Source organism: Telmatherina bonti (genome assembly GCF_933228915.1).
Source record: "Telmatherina bonti genome assembly, chromosome: 2".
Taxonomy (NCBI): Eukaryota; Metazoa; Chordata; class Actinopteri; order Atheriniformes; family Telmatherinidae; genus Telmatherina; species Telmatherina bonti.
In genome coordinates, this window is record NC_136620.1 from 16,588,682 (window position 1) to 16,615,207 (window position 26,526).

The window sequence follows — 26,526 nt, forward strand, 5'->3', positions numbered from 1 at the left end:
AGAATACATTAGACATTATACATAAAAAAATAAAAATAAAAAAATAAAAAAATCATGTAAGGGTTACATAAACAAATAAAGGAATTATACACAAACAGTCGAAAGTTTGGGGGAAGAATCTCCTTTTCAGCCTCTCAGTCCAGACCATGATGGAGCAGAGTCACTTGCCAGACAGAAACTGCTCCAACAGTCTATGGTTGGGGTGATGGATGACTTTTATGACCCACTTTGCCTTAAACTTACACTGCCTGGTGTGAATGTCCAGGGGACAAGGCAGTACTGTCCTTGTGTTGCACACCAGATCACCCTGCAGGGCTTTCTGTCCCGGGAGCTGCAGTAACCGTACCGGGCAGTGATGCTCCCTGACAGCACAGACCTCTCTGTGGCAGAGTTGTAGGACTTTAGCAGCGCAGTGAAGATCTTGGATTTGCTCAACCTTCAGTGCTGACACAAGTGCTGCTTTGTCTTCTTCACCAGGGTGGTGATGTGTGTAGTCCATGACAGGTCCTGGGCACCATGAACTTCCAGGTACCGGTAGCAACTCACTTTCTCCTCTGAATCGCTCCTGAAGTCTACGTCCACCTTCTTGGTCGCTGAAGATTCAGGTCCAGGTTGTTGTTTCATCCAAGATGTAAACAGATGCTCCACTTCATCCAGAGGTCCAGATTTGCCCAAAAGTGCTCTCCGTTCTCAGACTGCAGGTTATATGTGGTTCTTAGATGTTCTGAAAGTAAAATGACAGAGAGAAACTATGGTTATCAGATCCCCTCTCTGGCGCTGTCTCTTATAAAATCTTCCTTTTCTATAACTGTCATAGTTATGGATGCTTTAGCCATCAGTATGTTCTGTTGCTGCCGGTCTGTGATCAGACCCCTGGAACCAGCACCCAGTTTGGCTTCACAAAGCAGACACTCTCTACCTTTAAAGTCAGTCTTTAAACTTTAATTTCTGATAAATCTTATAGTTAGATCTGGCTTGGTGACCCTTATCCATCTCTTTCTATTCATCCATCTCCAGGTATCCCTGGCTCGAGTTCGGCTGATTGTTGACCCCTCTTTCCTGACCTCTCCACACCCCCCACCGGATCAAAAAAAAAAAAAAAAAAAAAAAAAATCCAAGACGTCCCAACCTTCCTCATAGTTCCCACATTTCCGGAAACTCCTGAACGCAGCAGCAGGCTGAGTGGCTCTGTGAAGATGGCGGACTGTATACGTGTTCCTCTGCTCCTGCTTTTGATGTGCATCATATCGTCTGTACATCCAATTCGAGGACAAAACAACGGCATCGTTAGACTTGCTGCCAATGCAGACAACCTACAGAATCCACCGGGAGGTCTGGGACCCGCTGCAGGGAACCCAGCAGCCGCTGAGAGGAACCAAGGCGCTGGGGCCTCGCTGACTCGGAGGCGCTCTACCGGCTGGAAGTTGGCTGAGGAGGCGGTGTGTAGGGAGGACCTGACCCGGCTTTGCCCTAAACATTCCTGGAACAACAACCTGGCGGTACTAGAGTGTCTTCAGGACAAGAAGGAGGTGAATAAGATTGTGTACTGGTTGTTTGAGTTGTAGAGCAGGGTGTGCCTCTAGAAGCAGCGTTAGCTGGCACACTTAGCTGCTTGTTAGCATATGACGAGAACGTCATGCCAAAATGCAGCTTAACCAGGGCCGGATTTAAAGTGCACAGGCCCCTGGGCCCAGAGTATCCCAGGGGCCCCCTTCCCCACCCCAACATTGTAAAACTTGCCAATGATACACTGTGAAACGACATTGCTAACATCTCTCAGCTAATGGTATCAGTAGCAATACACCAGACACTGTGGTTTAACTATCTGGCTTTTATGTACATCTTGTTTCATGTCCAGACTGCTGGTGTATGCCCTACGTGGGCCCCAAGTGGACATGGGCCCCTGGGCCTGTGCCCATAATGCCCATTGGATAATCCGGCCTTGAGTTTGACATACAGCAATTTCCAACATGAGACCACTTTCAACATGAGAACTCTTGCAAGCCATCATATGGCATGAAACGATGTCACCATTGGATATTTTCCCTTTAACCTGAATGTTTTCTTGTCTCATCATGCTTTAGACGTTGAAAATTAACGATAAAATGGTAAAAGGGATAGATTTTTAAAAAAAAGTTAATGTATTGCTTACATAGTTTTACAACGTAAAATGTAAAGAACGAATGTTCTGTTACAACACTGGCAAACCTCACGCGTACGTTTAGTTGTGGGGTGTTGATGTTCGTAAGAAGCAATGGGCTAAACTTGATAGTATTATCATGTGTTATAGCCAAACCACTAAACGATAACCTGTTAAATAGTGTTAGTTTAACGGTGGGGCAAAGGAAATGGCCTTCTGAACTTTTGTGATCTGACAACACCACCACAGGGGCCAGGCCAAGTGTACACAATCAAATTTTTTTGAACAGATATTCAATGTTATCTGGCCTTTTATTTGGATAAGGCTCATATGCCCAAGTGCAAGTAAATGCAGCATGGTATGTGTGGTACAATATGATGATCCACATCAGCACTACCATATTTTTAAATGCAGCATTAATACAACTAATCCCACTAGCTGCCAGCGCAGATGATGATAATATTTCCTCCTAAAACTAATCCTACTACTCGCCACTAATTTTGTTTGTGCAACAGGCCCAAATTGATTGGTCTGCACTTTGGTTTCCCTAGATTTAAGTTGATAACCAGAAATAGGTTTATTTACCTCCACAGTCTTCTCAGCAACTCATTTATGACCATTACTGTTTGGGGACCTTCAGGTGCATTCAAGTCTTTCTTGAGACATCACCCTTAGTCTGTGGCTGTTAGATGTTTGGCAGCTGACTGCTACCTCTATTGCTGAAGCTCACTGGCAGCTTGTCAGCAGCAGAAGCTTATAGCAGCTCAGATGGTCATGGATTGTGCTTTTTGTCTGCTTATGTCCATTCTGAAGACTTCTTTTGGATGGTAGAAGTCATGTATAAGTTCTTCAGATGGATTGAAGACAATGTAGACCAGTGAGCCTGTAGTACAACCTTGAAGAGTATAAAAATGATAAGTACTACTACATTTAAATATGGAGTAGTTTTAGCCTAAACAATGCCAAAAAGACAGAGACATGAAATGTGTTTATATAAACTGGGTGCCCTTTAGTCCTTGATAAAGTGTTGACGTTGCATCAACATAATGCCAAGCAAGTGTAAATTATCAATGTTTTTACCCTCTTGGACTTTATAAGTATGGCCTTAAAGCTCACAGTTCCAAGTTTGATAATGAAGCAAACCATTGTATGTTATTTTAAATAATTTCAGGTTCTGATTCACCTCAACCTGATTCTGGCCGCTGGTAGACTTATTTAGATTGGAAACCAGTAAATGGTCATTTTAAGGTCAAAATTTGACTCGAACATGCATATTTATATTGGAATCTTTGTTTTGTCAGGTGTTTATATGTTGGGCGCTGCTTAATTTATGTTGACAGTTATATCAGGTGATTTTTTTTTTAAACCTATGTATTATTTTTCTATCAAGACAAGCAGTAAGAACACATCCTAAAATCAGTAAGTTTAACAAGCCTGCTAAACAACAGAATGTAATTGACCAGCTGTGATAAACTCTTCAGTTGTTCACATGGAGAAAACAGATTATGCAACATGGATGGAACCATGTGCTTGTTCAGGGTGGGGCCGCTACACTTTCTTTGCTCCCTGCCTTTGTTTGTTGTGTGTGGATGTATGATCCTGGACCATTAAATCAGATCTGAGTAATTCTTCATCAGTGTGTGTGCTGTTGGCTTTTAATGTATCCAGAAACTGGAAACCCACTCTACTGGTTTCATTAGTCTAACAGATATAGATGAATCTTTGAGGGTCAGAAATAGGTTTTCATGTTAAAATCAAGTTAAAGATTGGTTTAGACCAGGGGTCAGACATACAGCCCAGGGGCCAAACTTGAGCCCGCAGGATGAATTGGGTATTGGGTATTGAGTTGGGTATTATTAAGGTACTTTACTGAAAAACAGAGAAAGATGTGGAGTTTTCATTGTGTAAAGATTAAAGAGTTGTGCCTTTTTTTTCCCTGGTCAAACCCACTGGAGAGCCAATTGAATGTGGAACCTGAGCTAAGATGAGTTTGACATATATCGATGACACATAATATTTAAGACAAATGTAAGTCACCATAATGTTTGGAAAAAAACAACTGTAAGCGTGTTAACAAATACATGATTGTCACTCTTGACTCAGCGGCTCTGAGATATAATTTAAAGAGAAACTTGTTGATAGTTTAATTTTTCCTAACAATCTTAGTTTAGTGAAAAAAACTTAATTAAAATGTTTTATATGATGCGTTTTGTACCAAATGCTCCATGTAACAGTGAAAAAATATCAAATTAAAATAATTTCAACATTAAAAAAAAAAAAAAAAGCTTTGACTTATCCAAGCATATAACCTAAACAAATTAAAGATACACGTCTAGTCATTCATTATCTCTCACAAACTCATACAGAGCACACAAAAAAGGCCCCTCACACCCACTGACCCACCAAGCCCATTATACATATAAACAAACTCCAGTCCCTAATATCAGGTTGATGCTGCTGTGAGGTGGCAGGAGTAGTTTTGTGAGTTTCTTCTGCAAGAAGCATGAAATCCGTCCTCCTTCAGTAAATCAGCCGCCTCTCTGCTGCCTTGTTCAAGGGTGATATTAAGAGCTGCTTTTAGACTTGTTGCATTCTTGTGTTTGCCTGGCCTGCCGGCTGTCACTGCTGTTGGTGGCTGTGGTTTTGTATACGTGGTGGAGATTCTGAGTTCAGAGGGAGGAGGCTCTGAAGACCACACTTAGCTGTGGGCCTTTTGTCTGCAGGAAACCAGTTAGTGCTTCACTTTCTTTGTTATATTAAGTTTAATACAGTTGTTAATGAGCAACACAGGGAATGGAGCTACCAAACCAAGCAGTAAATACTGGGTTGAAGTTGTTGTGGCCGGGTCTGAATGTAAACAAACTACTGGTAGTTTAAGGGCGCACTCACACTCATCTTTTTGTGGACTCAGTTTGCTTTCAGATGGAGGCCTTACTTCAGGTGGACCAAATACAGAAAGTGGACTTAAAAACTAATTGCATTGTGAATTCAGCAGACACACTCAAGGGTAAACGTAACCAAAATGTGTGCGTACGTGCGTGTGTGTGTGTGCGTGTGTGTGGGACAATGGGTGGTTCTGGAAAGGACAAATGGTTAAATGTGGAAGAATTTGGTAAAAGTTCTGATAGAATTCTGATGAACCGAAGACTGCCAGTGTCTGATGCAGTACTGTATTTAGCTGTTATCTAATAGAAACCATAGTTCTGCATTAGTCAATAGATGAACAAGTTTTTTTTTTATCAGTGTGGGACTTGTCTTATTTCCTTTGTGCAGCGTTGCTTCTGATCGAGAGTGGAACATGTGTCTAATTTTGTTTGAGAAGTGCAGCGTGAAAAAAAGCTAACAAACTCAGAGCTACGCTTTCATGAATGGTTAGTAATGCACCAACAACTCATTATGCTCAGTTAAAATTCTATAATTAATCTCAGAATTAAAATACAATCAAATTACATAATTGCCCATATGTGCCTAACTAAGGCATGATCTGATAAGATAAAGGATTATAGCAGGGCTACAGACTGTTTTGCATTGGTTGCACTGGTGTGCTAACCAGCAAAAACTTTAGGTGCTCCCCAGTTTTTACAGTGTCATGCTCAACAGCTCATTTTTATACATTTTAATGACAAGATTTTCACTTTGATATTGGGTTATGATCAAGACGCTGGCGGCATGTCAGAGCTCCTCTCTGTTGCTGTGTAAGTTCAGACAGATGACCACACTTCCATCAGCGGACAGAAGGCACGCCGGAAAACGCGTCAACCATCGGAAAGTCAGACAAATTTTGCATCATGTTGCATTTAAAAAAAAAAACTCCCCCAGGAAGCTGAACATGGAAAAGTTTGTGGTCCAGCAAGGAGCAGCCAGTGGATTTCTCCTCCTCCATTGTTAGTAGAGAACATCATGTCCATCACAGGAACCTGCACAGCTAAACTACCATCGTATTACAGCTTAAAAAGGATCCAGTATTCTTTTTGGATCATATATTTATAGCAATCACATATAATCACATTTTTAAAATTTCTTTATGTATATAGTGTTATTCATCTCTGAACTTGGGTGAGGAGGGAATGTATACGCAGAGAGACATTGAAAGACATTTATTTTTCTGGCTTAGTAGTTTATTTATTTTTTTCCTTTTAAAGCTATAAAGTTTTATAAAGCTTGTTTACTTTCTGTCAACACCACGAGCGTGCCTCTGAATCAGCCTGTATCGGCCAATATATTCTGGGCCAGTTAGCGGTGGCGCTACCTGAGGACCTGGAGGATTTGTGCTATTACCAGCATCACTTACACCACCACTATTAGCTCTGATCTTTCCTTCTGGTGTTTTTCCTCTCCAAATGATGCAAAGTTCGATTCACATATGAGTAGGTTTGTCTTACTGGTCAAAAATCCAGTGGTAGCATTTGGTTCACCAGTAGCTGTGATGCTGTGACAGCAGAGGGAACTACAAGCAGGGAGAGAGACAAGAAAAGAGCTCATTAAATCTGTAGCGGAAGACTTCCTTTTTAGTTTTATAGCTCTGATGTAAACCGTTACTCCACATTATTACAGACTACTGTGATATTATGCAGGACTTCCTGCATTATGAAAGCAATGTTTACAGGAATCCATTATATCATGTGTGCTTCCTGCAGGGAATTTCAGGCCTTGTATTCTCCTGTGGATTTTTGGCACTACTGTGTGACAATTGTACTGCTGTGCACTGCACATAGCCTAACGTGATGACCTCATCAACTTCTAACAATGTGATGCCAGCTAAAATAAATAAAATATTGTTCTGGTTGTTAGTTTTTATTTTAGGGCAGTTTCTACAGGATAAATAGGGAACTCCTTGCGCAGCTGCATACAAAAACATGTAACAAAGCATCAAACCTCTGGCTACCATCTGTACTGACGAATGAATCTTTAGATTTAGGCTCATAGGTGTCTGCTGTAAGTAAACAACATAACGAGTGAAATTACTGGAAAAACATGATATATGCAGCCCTCTGATGCCCTTTAACATTAAATTATGTTTTTTTTCTTGACACCATTATTTTCTACGCTCAAAATGAAAACTAGACGTGCCTTTCTCAGATGTTAAAACATGTCATCTTTGATATAGTTGCATTTTAAATATATAATTTTAGAAAATCCAAGTAGCAGGAAAATTTATACTGAGCTGTTTTTTTCGGTTGCTTATTTGTCATATTGTAAGATCCATCCCCAACACGCATGACTGTGTTTGTCCAGATAGGCTCTGCCTCCATATTTTACATATAGTAAAAAAAAAAAATCTCAAAATATCTGTATCACCTCTGTTTGGTAGATCTGCTCTTGGTTTGCAGCACATAAAAGCAGATAGCTTTTATGTGCTTTCCAAATAATCAAAAATATTTTCCATAGATGAAAAAGATCAGTCGTGTTAATTGGCTCTAGATAATTTGGTCAGTCCCAGTTCTCCACCTTTATAACCTTTTTTGGAATTCTGTTTAGTTTAGAATAAAGGCTAATATTTAACCTTTCCTCTCTTTCTTTTACAGGAAACTGAAATTGCTACTGAATGCAACCATGTAAGTTTTACTTCTTATTTCCCAGCATGCACCTGATTATGCTATGTTTTAACCTCTTATTGACTGTGCAGTTCAGAAGAAAGATGTACACATTAGGAAACTGCAGTCCTAAAACAGATCAGACCAAAATGACGGGGAGAAACTCTGAAAGGCTCTTCTGGGAATTGGCATGCAGGCCAAACATGTTCAGACCCCAAACGAGTACATAGCAATGTAACAAAAACATGTAAACAGCACTAGCCATTTTAAAACCTCTGCTAATTTCTCCACCTGCGAGCTCGTAGCTAAAGAGAAGCAAACAAAGAATCACTAAGTTATAAATCAAATCTCACTTTACTATTTCCAAGGATTGCTTTAATAATTCCCAGAACTACATTACCGTTTCCTAGGAATACTTAACTAATTCCTAGCTGAGTTGGACTGCGATCCTCTGGATTTCACTGAAAGCAATGTGGCTTTCTTTACATTTTCAGCTGTGTTCCAGGTGAATTTACTCTGATACAGTAATGCATCGAGTGCAAACTGTTAGAGCAGCATCGTGACCCTCTACATGTGATTTTTCTTTTTCTCTCCCACACAGCTGACAGCTCACAGTTCACTCCCCCCACCTATTCACAATACTCGTGGTGAACACGCTAGCTAGCTGGCTAGCTTAAGAGCATTAAGAAATTAAATAAGTGACTATAAAGTTATTTAATGAGAAACTATATAAGCTGTTGAGTAATTATGCAAATTAAAACAAACAAACCTGATCTTCTAGGGGTGGCAGGAGCTGCTGTTGGGGGGTTCGAGTGCCCCCCTAATATAATAAAACGTCCATAAAATAAGAAATTTGTTGAAGGGAAAAAAAAATTTTGAAGTGAAATTTATCAGTTTACGTAAATCTTACAGATGTTATTTTTATTCCTGATCATGTTGAATTCAACAATTCCTGCTTTAGTGATTTCGAAACACTGAAATATGTCGTGCATTGGGATAAAGCCAGAAAAATATCGGAATATCAGTTCTAGGCCGTATCGCCCAGCCCTTTTTGTGAAGAAGAGATTAAAGCTTTGTGTGTCTAGCAAGTAAAATAGTTGAGTTGTGCCATTTAACATGCTGGTTAAATCTGTGTCAGCAGAACTGAACAGGACAGTCACATGGTCTGTCTAGTTCATTTTCTCTTTTTTAATGTTTGAATGTCTTGTTGATGGTTGTAGAGCTCCAGCATGTGAAAGGTCAGCGGGACACAGAAGACACTGTGCTAACAAAACTGCTGTAAAATCAACATTAATAAATGGTCACAATGGTAAATCAGCTGTTTCTCATCACATGTAATCAGACTGTAATTAACATTGTCTGTATCCTGTTTCGACTTCAGCTGCTTTGGAACTACAAACTGAACCTGACCACCGACCCAAAGTTTGAGTCCGTAGCCGTGGAGGTCTGCAAGACCACCATCTCTGAGGTTAGAGCATCTTTCACAAGCAAACACCCAGTTAGTTGTGATGTTCCTCTGTAAACTGGTATGTTTACAGAGGCCTGGTTTGGAGCTGCAACTATTTTCCAGCGCGTCTTCACCTACTTACATCTGTTTTTACATTTTAACCTAATATTACCAGATCTAAAAAGATAACAAAAATAATCAAATCTAAATAGAAAAAATGTCGGAAGCAGGACTGTTTGGCTAATTTTCTCCATGACAAAATGACACTTATTTTAAAGAAACAAAGTGCCGGATTAAATCCTTATATACTTACTTTCAGATAGTATGTTGCAGGCCCAAATTTAAACCGTCATACATCTATTTGATGACATTGTCGGTTTTTTTGTTACAGTGCTCTACAAAAGTGTTCTTATTACATCTCTCAGGGTTTTTTTTAATCCAGAAACACGTTTTATCTCCCATATATTTTCAACTGTGTTTACATCTGGTGACTGGTTCCAAGTAAATGAAAATTACAACTGATTTCCTTTCACATTTATTTATCTCGCATGGTCACACCCTGCAAATAGAGGTTCAGTCATCCTGGTAGAAACGTGGGATGCGGAAAAAGTTGTAACTTTTTAGATACATCATGATGTGGGCATGGACAATTCAGAAAAAAAGATAAATTTTAAAATCTTTTGCTTTAAAATTGTGAAATAAAAACAATGTTGAGGAGTGCAAATGGTGGAAGTCTAAATTGGCAAAGTGCAACCCCTGGATAGTCTGTGGCGTGCAATCTGACCAACGTGTTAAAAACTAGTGTTTGGAAGAACTTCAGTTTCTATGGATTCAAATCCTAGTTTTCTTGCTTGGAAAGTTCAGTACATCAATGCAAAACAATGCATCACTAATGGTTTTATAATCACATTGCAATTATCATTCGTTCATGATGTGCTTAAGATTGCTGGTGGAATTGACCTAGAAGTTACGTATCTCCCACCAAACACTGATGGCAATCAGATTCTGTCAAAAAAATAAACAGCTGGAATAATATGCTCAATACTGAGGATGCTAAAAACATTTAAACTTTACGGTTAAAAATGAAAATGATTTCTTGTTCTGATTTTTCTGTTGTAATGACTGTTGTTTAATCCGATCAGTGTTTCCTTGGAAACAGCTTTATGTGCACTTTACTGGTCAACAAGTGTGAGTAATGGTCGTCCCAGAAGATAATAGGGTGAAATAATGAGAAGGAAACATGTAACAGAGAACAGTGTTGCGTAAAGTTAGCTTAAATGTATTTTAAAGTAGAAGATGGACAACAAACTGAAAGCTCCAGTTTAACTGGATGGGAGGGTCTCACACCATGTTCCTCTTGTAGATTAAGGAATGTGCAGCAGAAGAGCTGGGAAAAGGCTACCTGGTGTCCTGCCTGGTGGATCACCGTACCAACATCACCGACTACCAGTGCAACCAGTACATCACCAAGATGACCGGCATCATCTTCAGCAACTTTCGGCTGATCTGTGGCTTCATGGACAAGTGTCGTGAGGATATCAACGCTCTGAGCTGCGGCAGCATCAGCACCGGCGAGAAGGTGAGTTGAGTCGCAGTCAGCTTGTGACAGCAATCCCCTGCAGGTGTAATTGAAGATGCAACTGCTGTGGAGTACATGTGAGGCTTCTCCAACATAAATCAGATACTTTCTGTTTTGTTTTAATGCACAGTGGTGTTGGGAATGCAACTGGTGGCTGAGCAGACCATCAGTCTCTACTGCTGGTAAAGACGATCCCCACCACTGTGACCTTGCATGAATATAGCATCATCAGTGTTCGCCTTTCTGCAATCATAGTTTCCTGTAATTTGTAAACTTTCAGAATATCAAATAAGGGTCCATTAGTTGATATTTGGACCGTCTACATGTCCCTCTGCTAATAACTTGTAGTTCTGGAAGAAAGTCTGAGGATGTTGCCTTCATTTAAAAGAGCAGTGTGTAACAAAGTCAAAAACAAATCCCTGATAAATGGAATTATGTTTTGACTGGAATAAGATCACTGTACTAAAATAACTGTTGTGTTTTATTCTATTAGAATGAACCATTTATATCTACTGCTGTGAGTCCACATACATCAGCTGTGATGTCTGTGCCATTTGTGCAATGGTGCCTCTGAATGGACAAACTGTGTGTGATGAGAGAACCCTCTGAGCTTTAAAACTGCAGTACCAGCTTTGTTTAATACAGCACTGTTTGCTCAAAGTATTGCCTTACAATGAACATAGAAGAAGAAAGATGTTTACAGTATTGAGATAGTTACCTGTAGTACAGTCATCACTGAACATGAGATGTAAAAATATGCGAACTTTTGACTGGTGCTGTTTATCATCTCTTAACGAGAGTTTCTGGGCTGAATGCGTCTTCTGTATCTCGTTGAAAGCAGCATTTCTCATTGTGGTTATATGTGCAGCTAAAATCCTGATTCCAGGCTTACTCAACCGATTATCCATGAGAGTTTTCAGACTAAACTGGTTTGGTTCTGGGGTCTCAGAGCTTTGGTATTTTCTGGTGAACCGACCCATGTTTACACACTTTAAACCAGGAGTGAAGTCCTGAAAGTTGATTGGTATGTAAGTTGTTAGGCTCCATCAACCTGTGGTTCCTGAAACGAACAATACAATCAGACAGCTTAATTTGTGAATGTGTTGTTTAGCTGTTTAGTTTTAGTTTTGGCTTTGTGTGTAAATACAGCCCAGGCAGGGCTGAACCTTTTTACTGCTGCAGCCTGAGGAGAGTGTTGGTGATGCAGATTAGAGGGAAAAGTTCTTACTTTTCATAAAAGTATTAAAATTTGAATGAATGATTGCCGACTCCTGGTCTGCAATGATGATAAGGGGAAACTTATGAGTGTTTTCTAAAAGTCTAATTGGTTTGCTTTTGTGTTTTTCATTCTTACTGGGAGCCGATGTTGTAGTGGATCTTATGAAGCTTTAAACATTGTAAAAGAAGAAAACTGTATTTAAACAATGACTTGGTTAGAAAAACAGCCATGTTTAGCAGCAGCTTGTTGGAGAGCAGAATAAATTGATCACTGAACGTTTTTTTCTTCCTGCTGAGCCAAACTAAACCTCTTAAGCCCGTTAGACACAGTTATTGAGGATATCACGTTGGCATGATTAGAAGTTGGAGCACACGGTTCCTCTGCTGGAGCAGAATCTGCTTCATTAGCAGAAATTTGTCATGGCAGCTGATTTCTGTTAGCTAGAAAATACTTTGTGGACAGTCATGGCTCACAACCTGATTTTTGCCTCTTCAAATGCTGAAAAATTGAACATGTAGGCCAGCATTGTTAGAAGACCCATGTCCCTGATGGTCCTCCCACAGCCCAGAGGCATGCCTGTTCAATTATCTGCTGGGTCTGTGTAGACCGTCAGAGTAAGTGCAAGGAGTTGGTTGTCTTATTCTCCGTGTTGGTTCTGGATCAACTTAAACTGAAGCTCTTTTGTGTTTTAACAGATACTTATTTTAACTGACTCTGTGCAGGACATCCACTCTCAGGGTGAAGTAATTGCCTGTCTGGAGAAGGGTCTTGTCCGGGAGGCCGAGGAGCAGCCCGGCGCTCTCCATATCAAGGATGAATGTAAGAAGGCTATCATGAGAGTGGCAGAGCTCTCCTCAGATGACTTCCACCTCGACCGCTACCTTTACTTCGCCTGCAGAGACGATCGAGAGCGCTTCTGTGAAAATGTGAGCATATTGAACTAGATGATGTTTAGTGTTTAAAAATCAGACTCTATGAAGGAACTGATGGTTATTATTGTTATCATATTGTCTTCACTGATGCAGGATATTTGAAACTCTGGGGGAGGGCTTTTTTCCCCCCTCTGAAAAAATGTGGCACAAAATGTTTCTTACAAATTTGTGGAAAGGAATAGCGAGCACAAATTCAGCACAGAAAGGAAAGAGAACTGGGTTTATTCCCAGTATGAACAAACTTGTAAAGGATGCAACATGGGCAACAATGTCAGCATTGGTGCTAACTAGCTTAAACCAAAATTCTGACACACACCATGCAGCACTGCTACGCAGCATGTCTCCAACGTGATCCACCGGGGCATTTGTACATTCACGATGTGTTTAAAGACAGCTCAGAAAAACATATTGCATGTGAGTTAAATGGTTGTAATGGCTGAAAAAAGTGCGGGGAACATGTCCCACATGTTCCCTACAACAGTTTTGTCCATGCTCCCATATCTATGAAACAGCCAGGTCAGTTATTTTTTGCAAATAATGACAAAGAAGTTATCAAATCTGTCTGGAATTAAATGATTTTTTAAAGAGTATCTTTATCATGAATTTGCCAGGCCATCATTTCAGAATGTTTACACAGAGTTTCGTTAATTTTCCATTGAGATCTTTTATGGGAGAGTCTGATCACAGCAGGAGCAACAGATGATGTAAAACTTAGACGGTGGAAATTTGTCGTCGTACGAGATTCCTTCCATCTCCTCAGTAACCAGGAACAATCAGGAAGCAACATACAGGATAAGAGGAATGACAGACATCCACCATCACAATGAAAACCTCCACAGAAAGGCTGGACTGAAAAGCGTAGATGTCCTGTAGTTGTATGATCGCACTCCAGAACATCTCCAGAACAATCCAGGACTGCAGAATGTGTGAAAGCAGCTTTACGGTTTAACATGTAGACCCACGGAGTGTATACAAATAATAAAACTATAGTTATATTTGAAAAAATACTTCTTTAAAAACTAACCTGGCTATGCTGGGAAGGATCAGAAAGTTTCTGACATGTCAGGGTTATTTTTCTCCTGTAATCTCATTTTCTTCTGGTAACTTGAAGGTTTTCTTTGATTAAATTGGAAAAAATCTGACTCCATGGACTTCAGCTGCTACTCTAAACATTTATAAAGATGTCAGTCACTGCAGGCTCCCTCGCTCATCATGTCATCAGGTTTTTTACGGGTTATTAGAGCAGTGTGAGATAACACTGGAAGTTCAGCTTCCTCCAGACATAACAGGATATCTGATTGTTGTGAAATATTTGACTGATATCTTTTTGTTTTCCAGACGCTGGCAGGAGAGGGCCGTGTTTACAAATGTCTCTTTAATCACAAGTTTGAGGAAGCAATGTCTGAGAGGGTGAGCTTTGTTCACAGTTAAGAAAATTTATCACTGACTTTACAATAAAATTTTAATTCCTTGGCAAAAGATTAATACGGACTTTTCTGTATCCTCAGTGCCGCGAAGCACTGACCACCAGGCAGAAGCTGATTGCTCAGGACTACAAGGTGAGCTACTCGCTAGCTAAAGCCTGCAAGTCAGACCTGAGAAAGTACCGCTGCAGCGTGGACTCCAGCATGCCTCGAGCTCGAGAGGCTCGACTGTCCTACCTACTGCTGTGTCTGGAGTCTGCCGTGCATCGAGGTGAACTTCAGTCTGTTTTCAGTTTTATAAAAGGAAGACACCACAGCTGCTTGTTAACTGAGTTAACTGTGTGTGCGTGCATGTGTGTGTTTCAGGCCGTTTGGTCAGTGGCGAGTGTCAGGGTGAGATGATGGATTACAGACGGATGCTGATGGAGGATTTCTCCCTGAGTCCGGAGATCGTGCTGCACTGTCGCACTGAGATAGAGACTCACTGCTCCGGCTTACACAGAAAAGGACGGACACTGCACTGTCTGATGAGGGTTGGACGAGGTGACATGGAAGCTGTGGAGCCCAACTGCCAGAAAGCCGTAAGTTGGGAATAAATAACACTTCAGTGTATCCCAGTTATAATCCAGTTAAAAAAATCACCTATATGATCCACATTAGACGATGTGGAGCGTCTGTCTGCATGGGGAGACAGAGCAAGGAAAACTTCAATCAGAACCAGAGCCAGGAAGGAAAAGTGGTATCAGAACGAGGACAGATGACCATCTGTCTGTTCCAGTTGGGGAGGAAATGAAAGAGGGGTCAACAAGCAGCATTATTCAAAGACCAGGGATACCGTCTGAGGAAGGAGGAAAGAAACACAAGTTGACCACAACGTCAGATATTTTTACATGGACAGCAAAGAGAGCAGACAGGAGCACGGTGCATCATGGGACATCCCCAAGTAGCAACCTCCGGCGGTAAAAAGTGAAGCCTATGCGAAGTGCATAAAACTGCAGTTCCCTGTTCATCCGCTAGGGGATGGCTCTAAAATAGAGCAAATCCCATTAGACTCTCATGTTAAAAAGGCCAACTTCACAGCAGAAATAAACATGTTTACAGCCTGGTTCAAAAATCCAGTTTCGGTTTATAGGTCAGGTTTACCTTCATGACAGCTGTGGGGGGGAGTGAATTTTTTTCTAACTCGCCCGTTAAAAAGTAATTTAATGTCAAAATTCGGCGTATTTAGGGGCGTGTTCTTTTGATTGACAGGTACCAAACTCCGGCTTCAAGTCAGAAGAATGTCGAACAACTGCAGTTTTTAGCCGGTTAACAACGTGACTTAGCTTTAGCCTGTTTACCTCCGTTAGCTGGGTAGCTCCGTTATCTCGGGGTTAGCTCTTTGCTACAGAAAGCTCGGAGTTCGCTCGATGTCAATCATCCACCATGACGCTCACAGCCCCCCCCCTCCCCCCCAGCTCCATCTCTTTGCCCATATTTGTTTTTTCCGGGCAAGACGACGCGCATGACGGTGCCAACATGGCGACGGTAGGAACCACTCACCGAGCTTCAATTCAGCTCTTCAGAAACCTACGGGTGACGTCACGGAGGCTACGTCCATCTCTTTAGATACAGTCTATGGACATCCCCCAGCAGCCTTGTCCTGTAGCAGCTGTGCTAAAGAGATGGATCAGGGTCACTAGACGTAACTATAAGATTTAGCAGAAAGAAAAGTTTAAATGCTGATGTGAAAAGTAGAGAGGTTGGTCTGCTTCCTGAGGCCTTTTTGAGTCGACTGAAGGCTTTTCAGGACGTTTTAGGACTAAATAACATTCTTAGTTTGTCTCATCAGACAGAAACATTGTTCATCAGCCAGAGTTTAGGTTGATCGCAGGTTTTGTTGGAGCTGATCCTTCAGAGACTTTTCTTCATGGTCTCTAACTACCAGCCTCAGTTAAATCCCTCCTAAATGTCTCACATTTCCTCCACCAGAAGCAGCTTTTAGTTTATCATGTGTTTATGTTGTATCTCTGTTTTTTCCTTTCCTCAGCTTCAGGTGCTGATTCAGGAAGCTGATCCCGGAGCAGACTATCGGATAGACCGTGCACTCAATGAAGCTTGCGAATCTGTCATCCAAACTGCCTGCAAACACATCCGCAGTGGAGATCCCATGTGAGTTTCCATTATGCTTTTCACCAGGCGGACGGCCATGATGCTCTTCCACTTTGTGCGGTTTGTAGACGGGTCCCTCCATAACCAGTGTCTACATTTTATTCTTCTTAAGACTGCATCTCTGTAGAGAAAAAGAAAACTGAACTAGTGTTAAAGGTGAGAGTTTTTCAATGCATGGTTAGCAGAAATGAGCTCATACTGTGTTTGTCTAGGATCCTGTCATGTCTGATGGAGCATCTGTACACTGAGAAGATGGTGGTGGACTGTGAACACAGGCTGCTGGAGCTGCAGTACTTCATTGCCAGAGACTGGAAGTAAGATGAGCTCTGTTTCATTTTCAGTCAGTTTCAAACCTAGGATTGCATCAGAAACTGTCATTGCTGTCGATGACAACCATCGACTGACATGTGGGGTCAAATGTCATATTTGATGAAGTCAAAGAGCCCTGCCACAGTGCTTAGGATTCTCAGTAAAGTTCTCCTCGTGTTGTCCTCCAGGTTGGACCCCATCCTCTATAAGAAATGTCAGGGTGATGCAGCCCGACTCTGCCACACTCACGGCTGGAACGAGACCAGTGAGATGATGCCGCCGGGCGCCATTTTCTCGTGCCTGTACCGCCATGCCTATCGCTCTGTGGAGCAGGGACGCAGGGTGAGCTTCTTCTGTTGTCTCAGACTTCCCACCTGATCTCAAATTAATTCACATAAACACATAAACATGCAGTTGGTTTGTTCTCTCGTCCTTTTTTTTCCCTTCTTTTTTATATTTCTATACGTGCACATTTCTGCAGCCTCAGATAAATAACACTTAAGAAAAACCCTGACTCTTATTCTTTGTCAATTCATTAATTATTCATTATTTTGTTGGGTTTTTGTCACATTTACAAAAGAACTAATTCAGTTGTTTTAACACGTGCACATTTGTTCACATCAGACCAATTTCACTCAAGAAGTTCACAAACCCTCCTTTTTAAACTTAAACTTTAAACTTTTTAGGCTTCTTCTCTCTTCCCCTCGGTGGTGAAACATTAGTAGTTTCCACCATCAGCTGTGTTAAAATGTTCATTCTGTGTCTGTTTCTCCTCCTGAGAGCCAACTTGTCACTAAAGTGGTTGTTTATGGAGACGTAGTTTACAAAACTTATTTTATATCTTCATTGCTTTTCACAGATCACCTCCCTTTGCTCTCTGTTCATACACTGTATCTGCTCACACTGTTCTCGCTGCTGCGATTGCTCTTTATTTTCCTCGACTGAAAGTTGATTTGAATGTGTCCTGAACTCCCTGGACTTCTAGTTGGGTTAAAAAAAAAAAAAGTCCAAACACTAACGGTAAATCTTCTCGTAGCTCGCAGCGGGCATCTGAACCAGAAAACCAGGTCTGACTGTGAGTATGTCGTGTTACCGGATCAATGATGATGATGATCTCTGGTTGTATGGAAGAGCAGTGATTGTCCATTAATTCTTGTGTGGCTAATGCATGTGGGAGCTGGTTTGTAATTTTCTGAAGTGAGTTGCTGAAGAATCAAGAAGCTGCAATGAAGGAAAATGTGGTTGTCCTGATCGATCAGCGTTAAGAAATTAAGCTTTCGGATCAAAATGTCTTATTTCTGTCATTTAAAGTGAAACGTAAATGCAAATAATGTTTAATTTGGATCAAATGTGAGAAATGCATTTCAGATTTCAGTTTTTGCTCTGGAAAAACCGTGAGAGAAAATGTAAAGGTTGTGCAGCATCATTCCTCTTTGTGGTGAACAGCATCATAACACAAATAAGTCTGTTTAAAATGAGGAAATTTAACTGTCAGTCAGCAACTGAGTCATTTTAACCCTTAAAACTCAACTAGACGCCACCAGTGAATACACTATGAGTGAGCCACGAAACCATTATTTATCACATTTTATCATAAAAAATAGCCACTTCTGCTATATTGCTGAGAGACTTCTATCTTCACCCGGAAACTATAATAAATCTTTTAAAGTTTTGCAACAATCGGATAACTTAAATTGTGTATTGCACTGCCAATATTCTTTCTCATAAAAGCCAAGACTTGAGAGAATGATATGCAGATGAAAAAGGCTCATTGATGTTATTTCTAGAAAGTACTGTTGGTAACAGGTTGTGTTTTGTCGTTTTGGTTTACTTGTGCTGCCAGTAATATATTAATTTTACATCATTTTAGCTTCATAATCTGACAACTTAGGATTTCCTTAAAAAAAAAAATGTATGAATGTTTACTGGTATAAAAAAGGATGAGCATCTACACGTCTCTTTTAATATTAAACATGCTGAAATATTAAACGATGCGTGGAGTTATGAGGGTTAAAGAAGGTTGACCAGCTGCTAGCTGTGAAGCATTTTGTCAACAAAATACATCAGCTTGACAGTAAAACATGAGAGAGATGGGGGCAAACGGCTCAGATCAGATACAAGGAAAGAAACATCAGCATCTTAAGCGAAGATTGCTATCATGTCAGTCTGTTACATTTCAATCAGTTTTGTTCCTTTTTTTTTTTTTTTTTTTTAAAATGGAATTCTTTCCTCAAGTCTCTGACAGGTAAAATCACCTGTCTCCACGCTACCTGGAAATTTTTTCCTCAGTCAGCTGATTTCCAAACCTCCTATCCTGACAGCTCTCACGTGACTGTAAAGTGGAGGTACAGAGGATCCTCCACCAGAGGGCGCTGGACGTGAAGCTGGACCCGGAGCTGCAGAGGCGCTGCATGACCGACCTGGGGAAGTGGTGCAGCGAGAAAACAGAGACTGGCCAGGAGTTGGAGTGTCTGCAGGACCATCTGGATGTCCTGGTGTCTGACTGCAGAGACGTGGTGGGAAACCTGACAGAGCTGGAGTCGGAGGTGAATCATGGGAATTCTTATGGACTGTGTCACCAGGGCCACGGTTACATGATGCTGTTTAATTCTGAATTGATTGTTCTGGATTAAATGATTCTGAATGAAAGTATTCACTTTGAGTTTAAACAGAAATAGTAAATCTAAATTTAGGTTTACATGGAAAACATATTCACTTTTACTTAGTTGCACTTTAGATCTGGGGGTTAGGAAAGGTTCTGATAGGACAGTTCACGGACGTGACCTACATAAAGTATACTGAAAATAAAAAAAAAACCATCACTTCCTGCTTCATATTATTTTTGGTCGTTCCAAGGAAGACCACATAAAAAGAGCCATTTTCCCTTCGAATTTGATTTTAATTTTGATGCACCGGCTCGACACGAGCATACTACTTCAGTTTTTCCTGCAGCTGAATTAGGAAGTGAGGATAGAGTACTAGAGATGGGAGGAAAAAGACTGTGTGGAATATGCAAATCATCGCGACTGAACATGCGCAGAACAACCAGAATTAACTTAGAGCAAAATGAACGTTTACGTTATAGTGGAATTAATCAATTTGAAATTAGGTGTTTGACGTGGAAATTTTTCATCTCTTTTAAAATGGATTTAACTTTTTTTGGGGGGGGGTTGTAAACGTGGCCCAAGTGTCAATTTAGATTATTTTTTCACCACTGAAAATTGAATGAAGTTAAACCTCTGAATGATAAACTTAAAAGCCCATTCCGATGCTCCCTTTTTTTTTTTTTTTTTTTTAAGCTATGTAAAAGGCTCTCAGTGAAGTTTTTAGCTAAAATCACAAAACCTGTGCCATTTTCCAGGACTCTGCTACTGCAAAGCACAAGTAGTTCTTGCATCCTCCCCCCCCCCCCCCCCCCCCCCCCAAAAAAAAAAACCCCAATATGACTGGTACAACAACAATGACTGTTAATATAGGAGCTGTCCAGCCATTCAGCTTTTAGCCAAACGCAGCCTGGAGGAGGAAGACGAAGGGCTTCATGGATATGCTAGTCCACAAGTGGATGCATCCGGATGGTAATCATGTTATTTTTGTGAAGTCTTGACTTTCAGGCCAGTCAGTCTGCTAATGTTCGTTTTTGGACATGCTCTGTCACTGAAAGCCAGGCATCCGGCTTCACACTTGACTTGCTCGTAAAGACCTTTTTTTTTTTTTTTTTTTGCTGCTGCTAGTTAGTGAAACTTACATTACTGTGACCAAGAAGCATGATTCATTGCTCTTTCAAAGCAAAGTTTTGGTAGATTATGAAAGTTAATGTCTGTATCTTTCTACTTAGCATTGCGACCACTGCAGCACATACATGTTGGTCCGTCATTGTCTTCGCTCCTCCTCATTATCTGAGGGTGCAGGAGCTTGTGGCTTCGTGGTTATGTGACGTGTGAAAGCCCGTCTACCTGAGCTTACCTTTTACGGTCTGCCATTGGTTTACAGTTATTTGAATGCTGAAATATTCTGAAACGTAATTTTGAGCTTAGTTTTCTCATATGTCCTCTAGCATCAGGAAAAATTCCACATGAACATGTAAACAAGATGAAAAATATTTTCATCGGAGTGGGCCTTTAATGAAATGTCAATGATTTGAAGTGAGAAAACATGAACTAACTTCTAATTCTGTTTCTGACCTTTAATTGTGACCTGATAAAAAGTCACCTGAAGTTTTTTAATCGTAGAGTGAGAATGGGTTTTTAACTGTTTACTGGGCTTCGGGATATGACCAAAAAAAAAAAAAAATCCCTCTTCAGTTGTCCTGACATCCAGGTTTGGAGCCACTCGGCCATTTTTGCACTTAAACTGGACATTTTCTTTAAACTTGGCGGTTCTGTGTTCCTTCTCAGGATATTCAGATTGAAGCGCTGCTGATGCGAGCTTGTGAACCCGTGATTCAGGGCTACTGCCACGTAAGTACACTGTTAAAATTACTGGAAGATGTACAAGTGTAGATTGTCTCTTCTAGCATTTCACCTGGTTTCACCATAATTGTACCCTCCATTAATTCACCATCTTCACATTGTTGTATATTTCCATAGTGATGATAATATGTTAATATGTAATTCTTACTAATTTAGCTATGAAAATGAAAACAAAACAATAACAAAACTATTTAAAAGCAGCTGTGAGACTCATTGTTTTTTAGTTGACAGCACTGGGTCACCATGGGCCTCTAACTTTACATTTCTATTTATAATATTTGGTGTTTTAGAAGCCGTTCTTTAATTTTTTATTAAAACATAATACTGCATATAAAAAGTTGTTCTGGAGTAGCAGTAATGATCAGGTTATCAAATAACAAATAATATCCATTTAGTAAATGCTCCATGTGTTTATGACAAAAATATGGCGTGAATAATGGAGGGGTCTGCGTGCCAGTATTGATCCTGGACAGGACTTTAGATTTAATGCAGATTGCATCTGTAGGAAGCAGAATCACTGAGAAGCATTTCTTCTGTTTTTGCATCTGCCAGGAGGTGGCTGACAATCAGATCGACACCGGGGATCTGATGGAGTGTTTGGTCCAGAACAAACACCAGAAAGAGATGAATGAGAAGTGTGCAGTGGGAGTCACACACTTCCAGCTGGTGAGCGACTTATGTGTTTCCATGGTGATTCATCTCAGCAGGAAGATGCAGCTACAGTTCTTCTGCCCTCCTCAGTGTCATGATGACGCGTTAACTGAATCGGCTGATGACCAACATCTGCTGTTCTTCTCGATGTCCACAGATCCAAATCAAAGATTTCCGCTTCTCCTTCAAGTTCAAGACAGCTTGCAAGGAGGACGTCCTTAAACTGTGTCCCAACATAAAGAAGAAGTAAGAAAAAACTAAATCTGGATATTCTAGCTCCATGGTCTCTGTGCAGAGGTCAGCTCTGAAGTTTGTTTGCTGTGTTTTTCTGGTGTTTCTGGGCATTTCCCACCGCTCCTGCACTCCAGACTGTGGACTGAATTACAACGTTAACTGCCAGCCGCCTTTTTTTCAGTCTAAATACTGGAGACTGTTTTCCTTTGTCCATCGTTCTGGTCTTGTGATCTGGAATCAGTTCACAGCAAGTTGTACTTGTGGGTGTTTTATATTTAGATTGATTATTATAACATTTTGAACAGGCTACTTAGAATGATCCTAAAATTATTATATTAACCTCTTGGTCCATTTCATGGACATCTTCACTGTTTTTGTCAGCCTCTTATCCTCTGCGTAACAGGCTGACAAAAACTCCTGGAGGACAATGATTCCCAGTTCAGGTGATGTCACACAGAAAAGGAGCTACAGAGGTTTGATATCCATTCATTTCATTAAGATTTTCTTCTTTGTTTGGTTCAGGAGCAATGAAAATGTTTTAAACCAGAGATAACCAATCACACCCACATATGAACAATTTCCTAATCTGTGTTGTTCTTCATCACAAGATGCCTGATATGAGCTGGTCACAAACCAACACTCAACACGGTGCACAGCCGCTAATTAGAGCCAGTCAGAGAAGAAACACCTCTTTCCCTTTCACTTTGTAGATAATCTCTACAAGTCTCAAGATACTTGGAAAACACTGCTTCTCAAATGCATGCATGTAAAGAAAACGGAAAAATAACAAAAAATGTATTCATGTAGAATTTGATAATCATGTCATAAATATTAATGATTATAGATATGAGCGCATAAATAATAATTTACACTCAGTGTTCAGTTTGTTTCATTAAATCCAGTCCAGATCATCTACATACCAGGATTTTAGACTTGCCAGATAACATCACCCGTCAATCACTGATTAGAGTACGAACCTGAAACGTGGCTGAATCGTAGCATCGATGCTGAAAACAGAGTCCAGATCTAAAGGAGAAAGTCAAGCCTGTGAAATTCTGTCAGTATTATGGGGAAAATGTTTTACTGGGATTTCTGCCCATGAATTGCAGCCCACCAAAAAAAGAGATGTTTGGGATGTAGGACGAAACGTGCTAACATCAGCAAGAAGCCAGAAAGATCATGTTGAAAAGACACTGAGGGATTTAAAGGCTGAATTGGAGCTTTTGCTCATAGCTAAGAGCATAAGGACCTCCTCGTGCTGCTGCTGATGTTCTGGCCGAGACGTCGATGATAAAGACAAAGCAAAACAGAAGTCTGGGTGTGATGGCACAGTTTGCTGCAGGATGGGTAAATTAAGAGCAGAAGTTGTTAAACAAGATGCTTGAAAATTTGAAGACTTATTTTAACTCCAGCTGGACGAATCTACAGATCTGAATGAAAATCCACAGTTTGTTGCTTTTGTTCTAAATATGGCAGTGGAACATTATTTATCAGCATGTCCTGATCTGGAAGCGTTTGGAGGGAAAATGAAGACGCTTTAAATGTTAACTTATTTTTCCAATTAAAACTGCGTTTTAGGAAACCTAAATGAATTATGGTGGAAAAGCACTTTAGAATTTCAAATATTCTTTAAAACAAGTTTCAGTCATAAATGTGAATAAATCCGACCTGATGGTGCAGATTTGTGTCTCTAGTTTCCAACCAGGAAAACTCTGCTGACAGAACAGTTAAAGATTTTACAGAATTTCTTTTTTTTTTCATGAAGTCAATATTTAAACAACAAGAACACAGCTCCAATAAAGCAAACTTGTAAATCTGGTCCTCCAGAAGTGAAGAAGCCCCGTTTTAATCAAGAGCCCTCTCTGCCCTTTACAGTATAACCTGATATAGTGAAGATCTTCAGCAGAATTTTCCTGGGATCCTTCAGTTTTAGCTTTTATTCAAAACGAAATTAGAAGTGAAGCTCCAGGACTGTCCTGCTGTTTCACTGGATCTTTGATTATTTCCACTGAATTAGTCTGGATCCGTTAAACTGTGAAGCTCTCCCCAGTGATCTGATTTGTTCCCTGAACCTAACTTTCTGTCTTCTAGGGTGGACGTTGTCATCTGCCTCAGCACCACAGTGAGGAACGACACGCTGCAGGATGCCAAAGAGCAGAGAGTGTCCGTCAAATGTCGTAAACAGCTGCGAGTGGAAGAAGTAGAGATGGTATGTTCAGGGACACACTATTCCATTCAGTCAGTCCAGAGTCAGCCATCATCCAGACGTGAAGCGTCGGGTTATTTGACAGCAGTCATCATGTTTAAAAGAAAAAACAAAGCAGATTTCCTTAAAAATGATAATTTTATAATGAATTAAATAAGTTTTTGATTCCTGTGTTGTGTTTGTGTGCAGTCTGAGGACATCCGTCTGGAACCAGAACTCTATGACTCCTGCAAGCAGGATATCAACAAGCTGTGTCAGAATGTGGCCTTTGGAAATGCTCAGGTCAGCAGCGTTCATCCCCCTCATCTCACAAACAAGACAAATTATGTGACCTCCGGTGGGATGCAAGGCAGTGCTGGAAATGTCTGCAGTTGTTAAACAGGGTAGTCTGTGTGTTCTGGTTTCCAGGGACCAGATTTTTACATCTCAGTTGATGAGGAGCAAACATGTGGTAACATATCTGTCCATGAAGATCCAAGCTTTCAAACCCAAAATAACTCATTCAACTAATGTGGTTTAGAACTGAATGACTCCTCCATCAAATCCAGTTTCATTTATAAACCATAAAATCCTTAAAACTCTGCTCAAATCATTTCTATTTAAATGTTCCAAAGAGCAGAAGAGTGTAAATGTGTATAGTGTATTGTGATAAGGAACTGAGAAGTGGAGAACTGAGTCAAAAAAATAGAAAAATTGGGATTTTTCGCTGCACAATTTTAAAAGTTTTTTTGAAAAATATTTTTTGTTTAAAATAAATTAAAATAATCCACTTTAAGATTTTTTGTCATTTTGATCTTTTGACTTGTTTTCTTTGGCATTATAGCAGCACTATGATAGTCTGGCTACTTTGTTGTTTTTTCCTAATTGAAATAAAAAAAAATGATGAGCATAAAAAGTTTTGTTCACGTCACGATTTAAATCTAATCGGCCCGAATAATTTCTCAGTTCTTTCGAACTCATAGAAGAATGAAGTTACTTGGGAAATGAGTGCCTTTTGTTACTTAAATGTTATGATTATGAATCAAAAATCTGTTTGAATCCCTTCTGAATCAAATCGTCACCCCAAAAATCGGCGTTGTATTGAGTTGTAAGTTGTTATTAAATTCACATCCTTTGTGTTTATAAATTTATGCATATAAACTGGGACAAAGACTGGTTCCAGTTAGACCAACAGGTTTAAGCTGGAGCTGGACTCAGCCAGCTGGACTAGTAACACATCCCCCTCTTTCTGCAGGTTATCGAGTGTTTGAAGGAGAACAAGCGGCAGCTGACACCGCGTTGCCACCAAAGGATCTTCAAGCTACAGGAGGTAGAGATGGCAGATCCTGAACTGGACTATCAGCTGATGAGAGTCTGCAAGCACATGATCCGGGTGAGACCACGTTGTAGGAAAGAAGTGCCTCCTGATATTTCCAGCAGTACTTCTCAACTTCAGATACGAAATGAGACGCGAGTGGTTTTATATAGCAGGATAACATAACACCGTTTCTGTGTTTAGCGCTTCTGTACAGATTCGGAGGGGAAAAACGTTCTTCAGTGTCTGAAACAGAACAAGAACAGCGAGCTGATGGATCCTAAATGCAAACAGATGATCACCAAGAGACAGATCACCCAGAACACAGGTAACCCAGCTCAGACTGCGAGTCCTAATCCACTGTTTTCCTCTGGTCCCAGTTCTTACTGCAGAGCTGGAAGTGGAAAAGGATGTTTGTGTCTCCAGACTACAGGTTGAACCCGGTTCTGAGGAAGGCCTGTAAAGCCGACATCCCAAAGTTCTGTCAGTCCGTACTGAACAAGGCCACACCGGAGACCGAGCTGGAGGGTCAGGTCATCTCCTGCCTCAAGCTCAAATATGCAGACCAGGTCAGAACCACAGTCTACGCCAACTTAGATCAATAAAACACTCAATAATCCATCAATAACCAGAGGCAGCAGCATGCATGGCACAGAGAAGGCTGCTTCCTTCACACAGATGCCTTCTGGGGGGGGTTTCTGGTTAGGCAGCAAGCAAGTGTAACATCTGTCAGGAGTTTAAAGTTGTGTCTGAGTGTGTATGAAATCCTAAAAGGCTGAAATGTGTGTGTGTTTCAGCGTTTGTCTCCTGACTGTGAGGATCAGATACGGGTCATCCTGCAGGAGTCGGCTCTGGACTACCGACTGGACCCTCAGCTGCAGATCCACTGCACACAGGAGGTTCCCAGCTTCGTTCTTTAACTTTTACTGGTTTTCAC

The 26,526-nt window shown here is 40.6% G+C and overlaps 1 protein-coding gene across 1 annotated transcript in view; it reads left to right on the top strand.

Annotated features, from left to right (window-relative positions):
- Positions 1 to 1,196: 1,196 nt before the first annotated feature.
- The window catches only part of glg1a (golgi glycoprotein 1a), a gene marked incomplete at its 5' end in the record, with an annotated part of 30,796 nt that continues 5,466 nt past the window's right edge, over positions 1,197 to 26,526 (top strand). The window contains 21 exons of the mRNA XM_079259505.1: positions 1,197 to 1,529; positions 7,666 to 7,695; positions 9,056 to 9,142; positions 10,485 to 10,700; positions 12,642 to 12,845; positions 14,190 to 14,261; positions 14,360 to 14,546; positions 14,642 to 14,856; positions 16,305 to 16,426; positions 16,639 to 16,740; positions 16,924 to 17,077; positions 19,057 to 19,281; positions 21,130 to 21,192; positions 21,757 to 21,870; positions 22,013 to 22,101; positions 24,181 to 24,298; positions 24,485 to 24,577; positions 25,530 to 25,667; positions 25,794 to 25,917; positions 26,016 to 26,158; positions 26,387 to 26,488. Coding sequence (XP_079115631.1) covers positions 1,197 to 1,529; positions 7,666 to 7,695; positions 9,056 to 9,142; positions 10,485 to 10,700; positions 12,642 to 12,845; positions 14,190 to 14,261; positions 14,360 to 14,546; positions 14,642 to 14,856; positions 16,305 to 16,426; positions 16,639 to 16,740; positions 16,924 to 17,077; positions 19,057 to 19,281; positions 21,130 to 21,192; positions 21,757 to 21,870; positions 22,013 to 22,101; positions 24,181 to 24,298; positions 24,485 to 24,577; positions 25,530 to 25,667; positions 25,794 to 25,917; positions 26,016 to 26,158; positions 26,387 to 26,488 — 2,931 coding nt within the window. The remainder of the gene's footprint in view (positions 1,530 to 7,665; positions 7,696 to 9,055; positions 9,143 to 10,484; positions 10,701 to 12,641; positions 12,846 to 14,189; positions 14,262 to 14,359; positions 14,547 to 14,641; positions 14,857 to 16,304; positions 16,427 to 16,638; positions 16,741 to 16,923; positions 17,078 to 19,056; positions 19,282 to 21,129; positions 21,193 to 21,756; positions 21,871 to 22,012; positions 22,102 to 24,180; positions 24,299 to 24,484; positions 24,578 to 25,529; positions 25,668 to 25,793; positions 25,918 to 26,015; positions 26,159 to 26,386; positions 26,489 to 26,526) is intronic.